The following is a 14,942-nucleotide window of genomic DNA, read 5'->3' as shown; positions in this document are numbered from 1 at the left end:
ATGAAAAGCTGTCTCCACTTATCTGTATACTTACATGAACCATTCTTCATAGGTATTTACTAGCATTGGCTATAAATTCCAATGTGAGGTAACACTATTGAAAAATACACACTTTTATAAAAAAGGTTTATAAATATGTTTTTACAAACTTGATGTTTAGTAATAAAAGCCAACAGAAGTTCCATTGCTAGCATCGGCAACTTGGTTGAATCCTATAGGAAGCATACAGGATAATTTACAAAAAGATGCCATCTGCTGTACAAAGCTGCAATCAGCAGGCTGTTTCTATAACAGCCAAAGCCTTTTCCTTCTTTTATTGATTTTCACCCGGCATTTTCTAAAGCCCCCAGAGCAGTATGACCAACTGTGGCAAATGAAGAGGCAGAGGGCTTCTCAATGACCCCAATATCAATTCTGCTTTGTACTTTACTCTGTCCCAGGGCTATGAACCTGATAGGTTAGTTCAAGAAAGAAACAAAAAACAGTACATGCAGCACTATACAGGCAATTGAATATAAATGTGTCCTGCTGATATTAGCACATTCACCTGCATATCTGCTAATTGACTTTGAAAAAATTTCTTTTTGTCTTCATATTCTTTTCTTCTATTTTTTTCCCGTTGCTCAAGTTCTTGAAGCATTTGATTCAATTCACAAATTTTCTGTAAAATATAAACAGACAAAAAAAACCCTGGTATAAAATCCAGCTTATATCTAAAATGTATTAAAATGGAAAGTGCTCTTCTTTAATTTTTACTAATTATAAGCTAATACTTATAAATGTATCAAAATGTATTAAAATGAAAGTGCTCTTCTTTAATTTTTACTAATTATACGCTAATAATTTTTGTTCATGGACTCCAGATAATATATGCATTTATTTTAGGAATATAGCCAAATTTACTTTTTATTATGTGATAAACCATTTTAGGTAGAGGAAACACTTGCTCTGATTCATGACTATATGTAATACAGGATATACTCTCAAAATTTCACCTGCATAAGTGTCACTTGAATAATCAAAAATTCAGATTGTTTATTTATTAGGATATTTCTATGACACCTCTTCCATGAACCTACCCAAGGTAGCTTACAAAACCAAAATACATTTTTTTAAAAAACGTAAAATACTATCAAGGTTTTTAATTATAACCCAGCATTAAAAACCCAGCTATTGTATAATAACATAGCACATCAAGCAGCCTGAGAGTTTTACAGCTTTCAGGGTAAAAAGCAGACTACAGGAATAATGTTAAAAGATCTACTCATGAATTAAAAGCCTGGAAAACATGTTCTAGAAAGGCTGTTAGACAGTGCTGGGGAGGAGCCAGGGGTTGTGGAGCCAACAATGTGGGAAAATGCAGTCATGAGGTCCTGGAGGAAAAAATTAAGCTGCTAGGCAGGAAACTCAAGGCCAGGAGCTCCAAGATAGCCTTCTCAGAAGTGCTACCTGTTCTAATGCAGGGTCAGAGAGACAGGCACAAATTAGGAGTCTCAATATGTGGATGAGACAACGGTGTTGGGAGGAAGGGTTCAAGTTTGTTAGGCACTGGGATGCTTTTGAGAACAAGTGGGAACTGTACAAAAGAGATGGTCTCCACTTGTCCTGAGAAGGTACCAGGCTGCTGGTGCTTAAAGTCAAAAAGGTGGCAGAGCAGTTTTTAAACTGAATCTTAGGGGAAATCCGAAAGGTGATTAAATGTCTCTGGTTCAGGATGGCTCATCTCAAAGAGATGAAGGCTTAGCTGTTACTTTTCTATAGGGCAATGGATTAGAGTTGTCCACTGAGATGGTGACAAATAATATGGACTTCCTGCAAGGTTTCAAGGCAGCTGGAGGAAGGTTGTGGGCCTAACATGCCTGGGAAATTATAGATGTTTATATACAAATGCTAGAAGTGTTTGAGGTAAAATCGTGGAGTTGGAATGTTTAGGGTTGGGAAAAACATAGACACTGTGGGAATCTCAGAAACTTGGTGGGATGAGGAAAATCAGTGGGACACAGTGATTCCTGGATATAAATTATATTGGATGGATGGGGGGAAGGACTGGAGGTGGGGTGGCTCTGTATGTCAAAGAGGGTATACAGTCTAGTAAGACTGAGAAGGTAAGTAATTTTCTTACCTTCTGGAAATGCTATGGTTCAAAATAGTGGGTCCAAAAGGAAGCTTAACTCTGGGAGTTTGTTATTGCCCACCAGATCAAAAGATAGAGGATGATTAAAATGACAAAATAATTAAAGATAGCAACTAGGTGAAATAACTGTGTCATAGTAGGTGGTTTTAACTACCCACACATGGATTGGGTCAATATATGTTCTACTTGGGAGAAAGAGATTGAGTTTCTAGACACTCTCAATGACTGCACTATAGAACAGATGGTCACAGAACCTACCAGGGAGAGGCAATCCTAAGTAATGCCCAAGACCTGATGAGAGATGTAAAAGTGACTGCACTGCTTGGGAACAGTGACCATAATGTTATTGAGTTCAACATTTGTATAAATAGGGTATTGTCCAAAAAGACCAACACAACCACTTTTACCTTTAAAAGGGTAACTTATCTGAGATGAGGGGGCATGTGAAGAGGAAACTGAAAGCAAAGGTAAAATGGGTCAAAACCCTTGGAGAAGCTTGGAGACTATTTAAAACCACAAATCTAGAAGCTCAGATAAAATATATACTGCAGGTTAGCAAAGGCACAAATAGGTCTAAAAAAAGGCCTGCACAGTTAACAAACAAAGTAATGGAAATTGTAAAAGGTAAGAAGGATTCCTTTAAGCAGTAGAAAGCTAGTCTCAGTGAGGTTAATAAAAGGGAACACGGGCTGTGGCAAATAAAAAGCAAGTCTGTGATCAGGCAGATAAAAGGGGAATATGAGGAGCATATTGCAAAAAGACATAAAGACCAAAAATAAAAATTTCTTCAAATACATTAGAAGCAGGAAACCAGCCAGGGGAAGCAGTGGGGCCCTTGGACATCCAAGAGGTAAAAGGATTAATAAAGGACAATAGGGAAATGGCTGAATGCAATTTTTGCTTCTGTCTTCACTGTGGAAGACGAGAAGTGCCTGCCCACTCCAGAACCACTGATTTTGGGAGGGGGGTTGAACAACCTGAGTCAGATTGAAGTGGTGAGAGAAGAGGTCCTATGACTGATAGACAATTTAAAAACCAATAAGTCACCAGACCCAGATGGTGTACATTCAAGAGTTCTGAAAGAATTGAAGGGTGAACTTGTGGATCTCCTGACAAAAATATGTAACCTTTCATAAAAATCTGCCTCCATTTCTGAGGACTGGAAGGTAGCTAATGTCACCTCCATCTTTAAAAAAGGTTCCAGAGGGAAATTGCAGGCCAGACCCAGATGGTGTACATTCAAGAGTTCTGAAAGAATTGAAGGGTGAACTTGTGGATCTCCTGACAAAAATATGTAAACTTTCATAAAAATCTGCCTCCATTTCTGAGGACTGGAAGGTAGCTAATGTCACCTCCATCTTTAAAAAAGGTTCCAGAGGGAAATTGCAGGCCAGTCAGTCTGATGTCAATGCCAGGAAAGTTGGTGGAAACTGTTATTAAATTAGGAGGCACATTGATGAACAAAAGCTATTGAGGAAGATTCAGCATGGGTTCTGTAAGGGAAGATCTTGTCTCGCTAACCTGTTAGTGTTCTCTGAGGGGGCAAATAAACATGTGAACAAGAGGGACTCAATAGATGTTGTCAGGGCTTTTTTCTTTTGTAGCAGTAACTTCTTTGCATATTAGTCCACACACCCCTGATGTAGCCAATCCTCCAAGAGCTTACAGTAGGCCCTGTACTAAGAGCCCTGAAAGCTCTTGGAGGATCGGCTGCATCAAAAGGATGTGGTCTAATATGCAAAGGGGTTCCTGCTACAAAAAAAAAAGCCCTGGATGTTGTTTACCTTGACTTCCAGAAAGCTTTTGAAAAAAGTTCTTCATCAAAGGCTCCTAAGTAAGCTCAAGAGTCACAGGACAAAAGGACAAGTCCTCTTGTGGGTCAAAAACTGGCTAATTAATAGGAACCAGAGAATGTGCATAAATCGGCAGTTTTCACAGTGGAGAGTGATAAGCAGTGGGGTACTGCAGGGCTCAGTACTGGGTCTAATGTTTCTGTGTAACTGAAGAAGAACTGCAGGTTTTTTCTCCGCCCTTCTCTTTGAATCAAACTCAGAGCGGCTTACAATCTCCTATATCTTCTCCCCCCACAAGAGACACCCTGTGAGGTGGGTGGGTCTGAGAGGGCTCTCACAGCAGCTGCCCTTTCAAGAACAACCTCTGCCAGAGCTATGGCTAACCCAAGGCCATTCCAGCAGGTGCAAGTGGAGGAGTGGGGAATCAAACCCATTTCTCCCAGATAAGATCCATTCACTTAACCACTACAACAAACTGGCTGATGTTCATGTCTTCTACGCAGGCACACATGAAACTGCCTCAGAGAACTGCCTGTCACAGAGAAATTTTCTACAAATTTCTAGAATTTTACAGTGAGTGCTCCTCCTTCCCTCAGCACAACAGACAGGCCCTGCGCATGGGAATAGACCAGCCAGCGGCCGCCTTGGGTGCCACCTGGCCATGGGGCGGAGGGCAAGGGTAGGCACCCCCTCCCCATCCCTGCTCGCACTGATGGAGCTGGCTGGGAAGCGGCTGCCTGCATGCTTCTTCCTCCGTTCCAATTTGGAATGGAGGCAGAAGCAAATGGGCGCCGCTTCTCAGCCAACCGAGTCCCTCTGAAGGGGGGGAGTGAGCTGGGCTAGGGGCAGGCTGAGCGTTCTTGCTTGGCCCACCATTCACCCACCCACTTCCCCTGGGAAGTAGCAGCCTGCATGCTTTTTCCTCCATTCCAAATTGGAATGGGGGAAGAAGCATGCAGACGGCCGCTTCCCTGCCAGTTCCCTTTGAAGGGGGGGAGGGCTGGGCAAGGTGTGGGCCGAGCATTCTTGCTCAGCCCACCCTTCGTCCAGCCCACTTCCCCAGTTCAGAGAGACTCTGCTGGCTGGGAAGTGGCTGCCCGCTTGCTTTTTCCTCCGTTCCAAATCAGAATGAAAGAAGAAGCATGCAGGCGACTGCTTCCCAGCCAGCTCCCTTTGAAGGGGGCAGGAGGACTCAGCGAGGAGTGGGCCAAGCAAGAACGCTCAGCCCCCCCTCGCCCTGCCCTCCCCCTCCCTCCTTCAGAGGGAGCTGGCTGGGCTAGCAGAGCATTCCAGCACAATGACGTCACTTTAGGTGACGTCATCGTGCTGCGCGTGCTCCATGCGCCCGATTCAACTCCTGGGGGGGCGGGGGTCCAAGTTCTCCCTTTGGCAGCAGAACCTTTAGCTCTGGACCTGGCAACAGAGGTATCTATGCAATATCTGAAGTGGGTGCTTTGGAGGGTGGACTCCATGTCACTATACTCTGAAGTTGCTTTCCTCCCCAAACCTCACACTCCCAAGGCTCTACCCAAAATGTCCAGGAATTTTCCAACTTGGAGCTGGCAACCCTAAGGGGAACTAACCTCTGTAGTTGGGAGATACATTGTAAATCCAAAAGGTCTCCAGGTTGGTAACTCTAGAATAAAAGAAGAAAGAAGGAAAAGCGGAGCGTCTATGGGGAGGTTTCAGAAAAGGAAAACAGAAAGAAGGGGAAATGAGCTGCTTGTACAAGTCCTTGACGGTTCCCATTTGTCAAATATAATTAAAATATGCGCACTGAATACCTTTCATGAGCAAGAAATATATAGACTAAAAACCTATCTGTAAGGATATTTATACAAGCATTGTTTCCAAGTTTATGACCCAACATATATATTTAGCACAGGACAAAGATATATAATTCTTGCCATACCCCTCATAAGCCTCTGGAAGACTAATGATGTAATCTCTGTCACACAGACTCTACTACATTTTTAAGGGGGAAGGACTAACTGTATTAATCACTGCCATTATCATGGTATTTGGAAAACACTATTAGCTGTGTAGTTTTTGTATTTTATGAAAGACATTATAACAACAATCAACAAATCAATTATATTAATTTTTAAATACATTGTCTTAAAACTTTATCTGCACAACATTAAATTCTGTATTAAACTATCTATACTTTATATGCCAACAAGGAAGGAGCTTATCTATTACTCTTCTAAAAATGTTGATTTTTTTCCAGATTTGGTTTGGTCAAAAAACTATTTCAAATGTAAATTTATTTATGAGATCTTGTTGATGCTTTGTTCCAACAACTTCCTGTTTTCACATAGTAACTCAGATAAACAAAAGTATTCATGTTATGATGGAATGGATGGCAATGTACGGTTTCTGTAACTGCTCACTCTGCATTAGGAATGGGCATGAACCATCTTATAAACTAATGTCTGTCATGAATTTTGCCCGGTTCATGGTTTGCAAAGCAATATTCATGAAATGAAGAATTGCCACAAACTTTCACAGATTTTGATCCTGTTCATGGCAGTTTGTGAATAGCAAACTACTTTTCATAAAAAAAACAGCTGAGCAGCTTTTCATGGGGAACAGAAAGTAGTGGTTTAAATGGCCCCCTGCCTTTTGCTTGCTGTGGAAATCAGCAGGGAGCAGAAAGCAGGGGTTTAAAATTTAAATGGCACACAAACCAATACAAATTGGGTTGGTTCATGAACCAATCTCCCAGTTCATATTGGTTCATGCTTTGGTTTGTGGTTCAGCCATGAACCAAAATGCAAAAATATGGTTCATGTCCATCCTTAACTCTGCACGTCTCTGCTCTTTCTCTGACCACAAGGATCAGAATTTATGAAAACTTTGATAGACATAGACTGTCCCCAAACTGTTTCAATAGGCTATTGGAGAACTCTTTCAAAACCCTTACTCATGAAGCTTAAAAAGCATAAAAGGAAGCAAAATACAAGTTTCTTTCGTTTCTTCTACAAGTTACTTTAGGCTGAGTCGACTGAATCTGAATCTGATGAAGACAGAGGTCCTTTGCCTGGCTTGTGGCAGTCCTGGCAGGGAGATTCCCCTGCTGGCTTTTGATGGTGCACCACTTATGAAGGTGCCAAAGGTCAGAAGGAGGTGCTACAGAAGCCCTCGCTAACAGTGGAGGCCCAGATAGCAGCCACTGCCAAATCTGCCTTTTACCATCTTAGGCAGGTAAAGCAGTGGGTTCCCTTCCCTGAGCACAGCAACTTGGCAACTGTGATTCATGCTATGGTCACCTTGAGATTGGACTCGAGGTACCCTCTACATGGTGCTGCCCTTGTCCAGAATCTGGAACCTGCAGCTAGTACAGAATGCAGCAGCCAGGCTACTGTTGGAGCTCTCCATGCGGGAGCACATACAGCCTGGGCTGCAGATACTGCACTGCCTGTCGGTGGTATACCGGATTCGCTACAAGGTACTAATTATTATTTTTAAAACCCTATATGGCCAAGGACCTGCCTACTTTAGGGACCGTCTCTCCCCAAATGTTCCCCAGAGGGTACTCAGGTCAGGAACCCAAAACTTACTATCGATCCCCGGGCCGAAGGAGGCAAGACTCAAAACAACTTGAGTAAGAGCCTTCTCAATCGCCACCCCTTATTGGTGGAACCAACTCCCAGAGGATGTCAGAGCCTTGCGGGACCTTGTCCTGTTCCACAAGACTATTTCAGCTTGAAATAACAACCATCACTGAGGTGTTAGATCTGAATGGATGTTTTAAGACTACTGAATGCCATCTTTAAATTGTACTGAAATGAGCACCATATTGTTTAAAATTAATGTTTTAACTTAAATGTTTTTAGTGTTATTATGAATTGTGAGCCGCCCTGAGCCTGCTTTGGTGGGGAGGGCAGGATACAAATAAAATAAACCTAACCTAAACAACTCCCCCCCTTCGCACTCTGCTAGGTTAAATATCTTATAATCAACAGGACCAACTGACCATCTGCATGGTTTCCTCAGAGTACTTTGTTCACACAACAATTTCAATATGCAGATGGACACATGATGTCACTGAACAAAGCAGCAGGAAATGTATTCATTGGTCAGGTTATCCCTGCTAGAATAAAGTTTACTTTTGGGATGTTAGGGCCTCTCAGTTTTAAAAATTTATTCACCCAGGAATGATACACATAACTTTTCAGTCAATGAGACAGAAGATTTTAAACCAGCCAGTCTAACATATTCAAGCTTCCCACACACAGGAGGAAAACTAAACTAAATATTCTGGTGCACAAATGTATTACTCTTTCCCCTACTATATTCCATCCCTCTGGCTCCCCAGGTTCTCCCCAGCATCTGCCATGTTTTCCTCCCATGCAGGCAAGTTCGTGGTTTTAATAATGCAATGCTATGCACACTTACTTGATAGTAAGTACATTGAATACAATGAGACTTACTAAATTCTGGGCAAATGTACAGGATTGGGTAGCAATCTTATGCACAGCAATTTTTACATAAATGTGGTGGAATAATAGGTGAGATTGGGCAGTTCTATACAGTAGCCTGAATTTGCTTAGGCCTTTCTGGTTGTCTCCCATAAGACATTGCAGGAGGCTCTTCAAGCCTGACAATGCACCCTGCCTTCTCCTCTAAAAAAGGAACTGTTTACATTCATGAGTTTCAGTCTCCAAGTCAAAATATCTATATATGAAGACCTGTGGCTCCAAGCTCTCGGGAGGAAGGGTGTTTCTAACCTAGTAATGCAAAGACTCTGATCAGAGTTTTTTGATCAGAAAAAACGAAGGATCTGGTTTTGTCAGGACCATCCAATTTCTTGATTGACAGTTAATCTGGATTCTAAAAGGTATTTAACACCAGTGTTTGATTAACTATGGGGCCCTCTGTCAATGCTCTGGTTAGGACTGGACAGAATGCTGAAATGCATTCCTAAATACATACATGTGCTTTTATAAATATTGATTTATCTTTTCCCCTTCTGTAAAATGAATACTGAAATTGCTTCTTCCTTGAAAATGTGTGCAGTATCGTTTTTTTTTAAAAAAATAAACGGTTTAACTTTGGAACAGGTTTCTCTCTCTCATACTTTCGAGTTGGGGGGTGGGTCTTGCCAGCCTCCACCACTCTGCCCAGGGCCAGCCCTAGACTGTCTGGCACCCAAGGCAAGGCTAACTTCTGCCCCCTCTGCACTGATAACATCACAGTCACATGGTGGTGCCCCTGGAAAGCCAGCGCCCTAGACAATTGCCTAGTTTGCCTAGTGGCAGGGCCGGCCTTGCTGCCACCTTACTGAACCCAGTGGAATGGTAGTCCTAGAAAAGGTTTCTCTACTCCAAAAATTCCCTAACAATAAATATGGAAAGGTATGAGCAGTAAGGATGGGATAGTATTGTTTCTTTTTGAGTGAGCCATGTTGAAATCCTAAACATGTATAAAATCAAGTTGGAAGTAAGTCTCAGTGAGTTCAGAGAGATTTATTTTGAGCAAACCTGTATAGGATAAGACAGTGAGAATGAGTTCCCAACTTTTTGCAGAACTGTCCTTTCATTTTCACAAGAAGCAACAGGCAAAGATTTCCCACCTGGAGAAAGGAAGATGGAAGGTAAGCTCCTTCTTCCTATAAGAGAACAGTTGAGTAAGAAAGCACAAATATGTGAGGGGAGCAGACATGACCAGAACCTCTGTGGCCTTTCTTTGCTTGTGCCATTTGTAATAGGTTCATGCCATTCGAGACTGTAACCAGAGGTGAAAGTTAAGAGGTGGCACAAAATTAATGAAGGGGTAGGGTTGAAATGGCACAAAATTAATGAAGGGGCATTATATTAAGGGGTATGAAGCTGGCACCACCACTAATCTTCATTCACTCCTCCCACCTCTCTGCCTTCTCAGAGTCTCATGATAATTTTAAAAAAGGGGATGACGTGACATCCTTATATGCAGACTTTGTTCATCCCCACAGAGAGTTATAGAGAGCAGCAATAAATTAAGGTTTCTGCTGTGAAAGCTACAAAGACTGCTTTCAATATGGGGACAGACTTGTGTGGTTTTCCCATTGATTCCATGACTACTGATGAAGCACAGTGGCAATGGAGCTTCCACAGCCACTTTCCCCACAGTTTCCCAGTCCCTGGCAGCAGCCACATGACCCTGCTTTACACCTGAACCACTGGGGCTTTTTTGACATTTTCTTTAAAATTGGCAATTGAATATCACTATAACCATTTCTGTATCAGGCCCACCAAATTCCCAGTTTTATTTATTTTTTTTACAGTAAGTCTCTAACCCTTTTGTTGTAGAGGTGCAAAGGAAAGGCATATCTCTGAGAACCTGATATACAGACTGTTACAATATTATAACAGTAGACAAAATGAAACAAAAAGTCCCCCAATGACCCTAACCTGAATAGCCCAGGCAAGCGCAATCTCAATTCTGTAAAGTATTTGGATGGAAGACCTCCTTGGAATACCAGCAGTCAGGGGGCAGGGACAGGCTTTATTCAGCCACCCCCCTGACTATCTTCCAGGCCCCCAGCAGTTACCAGAGGTCATCATGACATCCAGGTGCAAACACTCACACATGTGCACACACATAAATACATGCACATATTAAAAATACAAAAACACAAAATAGTCCCCAAATGAGAAGGGGGTGGGGGTCTGGATACTGAGGAGGCAGGGGCATAGGAAATGGATGCTGTGGAGGCAGGACTAGGAAAATCCAAACTTTCCTACACACATGGCAGCTATCCAGGCTTTGTTGTGACATTCCCCAAAGCTCTGCAAAGAAAAAAAAAAGCAGGTTTGGGAAAGATCAGAGAAAAGCTAGGGAAACCTCAGGAAGTGCAAAATTGCACAACAATGCTGTGGGGATGTAAAACCAGGGCTTTTTTTTTTTTGAGCCAGAGTGCACTGGAGTGCAGCTGCAGCTGGGCTCCAGCAGAAGACAGCCATATGCAGCAGCAGCTTCCAGGAGCCTGGCTCACCAACATGGCTCACGAGACCAAGCCATGCTGCTGTGACAGCTTCCCAGAGCTTGGCTCACTGGCCGGACTTGGGGGGCTGAGCCACACTGCCCTGACAGCTTCCCTTAAGTCTGGCTTGCCAGCAGGCTTCAAACAGGCACTGGCTGGGGATGGGAAGCTAAGGACTGAGAAGGAGAAGGAGGCAGTGGTGGCAGCCTGGAAGAGATGGAGGCTGCCACCACAGCTGACAGCTGGCTCTGGGGAGGAAACATGCTGTTGAGTGTGACACTATTGGCACTTGTGGTATTGGTGTCCTGTCAGCTCCATAGGCGCTGGGGCAAACAGAGCGAAGCGGAGGGTATGGCACAGCAAAGTCAGGCCTCTTCCTTGCTCCGAATGAAGCAGGGGGACTTTACACTGGAGCAGCTACACGAGTATGACAGCTCAAGCACACCATGCATCCTCCTGGCCATCAACGACAAAAACTTTGATGTAACCAAAGGCAGCAACTTCTACGGCCTGGTGAGGAAAAAAGAGGACGGGGCTCCTCTCCAAGATGGTCCCCTCTCCCACCTTCCTTTCCTTCTTGCATGGATCAGGCGTTAGGGAAGGCCTGAGGGAAGTGTCTCCTCTTGCTCTTAGTCATACCAGCTGCCCCACTCCTGGAGTAGGTATGGGAGGAGGTGCACGAGGGTACCTGGTCTTCTTCGCCTAGCCGCATGGATAGGTGACATGAGTCCTGGGTGTTGAAAGAGCATCTTTCCCAGCAGAACTAGTTCCTGTGTTAAAAGGTTCTCTCTCTCTCTCTCAGAGCTCCTATGATCAATGATCTTGAGCAATGATACTAATAAGTGTGAGTGAAGTCTGGAAACAGAACAGCCTCTTCCATGAGTTACTAACCCAGCTGCTGCCTCTCCAGTAGCATTACCCATTTTGAAATGGCAAATGACTCTTGGAATAAACCCTTCTCCATGGCTCCTATCTCATGCCACTTGACAGATTGGATAGGGCTGCCAAGTTCCTGGGCTGGGCAGGGGTTTTTGCACCCCAGAGGTTCCCAACTCACTGGCCAGCATTGGGCCAGCAGGGGAGATCCTCCCTCAACGTCGCCGGTGTGATGACATCACTCGCAGTGATGTCATCGCGCTGGTGACGTAGCACGCTGGCCATTCTAGGAGCTTCCGGGAAACCTCTGGTATTCCTGGATGCTCTAGCAATTTGGGAGGGAAAACTCTATGGTACCTATTGTGCCATAGAGTTTTCCCTCCCAAATTGCTAGAGCATCCAGGGAAACCATAGAGTTTCCCTGGAAGTTCCTAGAGCAGCTGGTGTGTAATGTGCCGTGCGTGTAACGTGCCATGCGTGTAACGTGCCGTGCGTGTAACGATCTCCCACCAGAAGCTACGGGGGACTTGGCAAACCCTAAGACTGGAGCAGGGATCTACAAGATGCCTATTTTCTTTTTTTCCTCCATACACAGAATTTATTAGTAATTCTAGCTTTACATAGCAAAGGTAGGAACTTTACTAACTCTATATATTAAAGAATTAATACCAGAGACGAGGGATCACAGAAAAGGACAAGCCTTAGGCAGGTTTTTGTAACAGAAAAAGCAAGTAACAAAACAAACTGTAGCTATGGTTTAAATACAGATAGGGCTTAAAAATAAAATAAAATAAGGGCTCCAATATTAAATTAAATCTAAATTGTTTACCTAATTCTTACATTCTTTAAAGAAGGATCTTTTCTTCCCACAAGAAAACAATCAGTTATGTACCTCTGTATTTGCTGAGGCTATTCAGCTAGAGTTCCCTTTAATTCAAGCCTAGAAAGGCTAAATTAACATTTGGAATTAAATTAGCATTTGAAGTAAATTTATTAATTTATTTAGATTTATTGGCTGCTCTTTTCTAAAAAAATAGGGCTCAGATAAGATAAGAAAGATAATACTAAAAATACTAAAATACTAAAAACATCAACAGTAAATCAATATACTATCCAGATGACAGAAAAATTTTTAGCCACCAGCTCTCTGGATGACTGGGGTGTACAAGAATGAGGAGGGAGGTGGGAGAGTATGAAAGTGCCAGACCATCACTGTTCTCAGCCAAATACCTGGCAGATGAACTTCAGGGGGAAAAACAAAAAATGGAAAAAACAACAACAAGCAGACCTGGAAGTGCTGGCAAATCAAGTGCTTTTAATATCTAATGCTGTAAGGAAAACCTTAGAGAAATTAGATATAATAATAATAATTATTATTAATTAATTAATTTGTATCCCACCCTCCCCGCTGAAGCAGACTCAGGGCAGCTCACATAGCATAACATAAAATATAAACATTACAATAATAAATGCACACTGTTTACATATTACAATTCACTTATATATACTATTACATTAAAACCATCTAATTAAAACCATCAAATTCAGTTCCAGCAAATTAGTTTGGTGCTACAGTCTTGATGTTACTCATTTTACAATTTTCCGTGACAACGGTACAATAAATTCCACATTAAAAAAAGCCAGCTGAAAGAGGGTAGTCTTGCAGGCCCTGCAGAACTGGGGAAGGCTCCGTAGGGCCCACACCTCTTCTGGTAATTGGTTCCACCAGTAGGGAGCTGTGGCCCTTTCTCTTTTTTTTCTCAGTGAAAAAGGATTTTATTGAAGATTTCATCATAGTACAAATTTAACAAAATAACAATGCATGCGTATTTGATGTTATAATACAAGTTATATAATAGCAGTAAACTTGTGCTATCTCTATCAGTAGTCAATTTAACCTAAACTAAATACAGACAAGAAAGACTTCTAAAAATAAATTAACTTTTTATAATATGGGTTTTTGGGGATGATGTCATTCTCTGAAAGATACATTAGAAGAGGATACAATACAGCAACAAAGTGTTTTTCATATTGGTCATATGGGATGTCGTTTGTGTTGTAAGCAATCTTGCACATAATAAATGTGTCCCACACTCTATTATACCACATTTCTAGAGTGGGTAACATTTTGTTCACCCATGTTGAAGCAATAACCAGTCCGGCTGAGGTGATTAACGTGTACTAATTCTGCTTTGCTAGTGCTGATTTTTGTTCCTTTCCAGTTATGCAGCAGAAAGACGTCTGGTTCTACAGGTAAGTCTACCGGTGTAATTTTTTTGATTTGAGGCTTTAGCTGTTGCCAGAAGTTTGCAATGTATTTGCATTTCCACCAACCTGGATAAAGTCAGCCTGGTCCCCGCATAATTTCGTGCAAAATGGCTCAATGTCAGGATTAATTTTATTTAGTTTACGGAGGGAACAGTACCAACGTAAAAGGATTTTATGAAACTGAAATTTTATGTTGATTACTTTAGATTTCTTATAATGCGAGTTCCATATCGTGTCCCAATGTGTCTCATTCAGGTCTCTCTGGCAGTCCCTTTCCCACGACTTTAGGTAAGTATGTTTTTGTTTTTCAAGTTGGGTGAGTATTAATTCATAGCACTTAGATAATAAACCTTTTGTGTTGCCTTTTAGGTCTTTGATAAAAACCTCATATTGCGGGTATGAGAACGTCTCTTTAATCCAGGAAGTGTGGAACAAGTCTCTAAATTGTAAATATTGGAACCAGTTAATTTTGCTATTTAGCTTACTTTCTATTGCCTGTTTGTCTGCTAGTTTGCCCTGGTGCCATAAGTCTTTAAGATGGAAGCAATTTTTCTTTCTCTATATTGTGTATTCTGCATTTTGTTGGCTAGGAGTGAACCATTCTTGGTTCAAAAATGATGAGTGCCTTGATATTTGCAGAATAAGGTATTGATATTTTTGTCTCCAAAATGTGAGTAGTAGGTCTAGAAATATGTTCTTGGTATAATTGGATTTAGAGAGGAGACGATGGTTCCAGATTATGTCTGATATAGGGTAGGGTTTGAGGTAGCTAGCCTCTATGTCATTCCCATCAGCGTTGTTGCAGTCTATTATCAATTTGGTAATTTGTGTTAATAGTGTCGCCTGATAATTATTCAACAGGTCTGGATAACCCATGCCACCATTTATGGGGGGTTGGATTAGA

General features: G+C 42.1%; 1 protein-coding gene across 2 annotated transcripts in view; it reads right to left on the bottom strand.

Annotated features, from left to right (window-relative positions):
* CCDC178 (coiled-coil domain containing 178) overlaps positions 1–14,942 on the bottom strand; it is a 298,788-nt gene that overhangs the window by 220,946 nt on the left and 62,900 nt on the right. For both annotated transcript variants that reach the window (XM_060243840.1, XM_060243841.1), the window contains exon 13: positions 548–661. In XM_060243840.1, the coding sequence (XP_060099823.1) occupies positions 548–661 (114 nt within the window). The remainder of the gene's footprint in view (positions 1–547; positions 662–14,942) is intronic.

Source organism: Heteronotia binoei, chromosome 7, assembly GCF_032191835.1.
Source record: "Heteronotia binoei isolate CCM8104 ecotype False Entrance Well chromosome 7, APGP_CSIRO_Hbin_v1, whole genome shotgun sequence".
Classification (NCBI taxonomy): domain Eukaryota; kingdom Metazoa; phylum Chordata; class Lepidosauria; order Squamata; family Gekkonidae; genus Heteronotia; species Heteronotia binoei.
The sequence above is the reverse complement of the archived record's forward strand: the minus strand, read 5'-3'. Positions and strand labels throughout refer to the sequence as shown.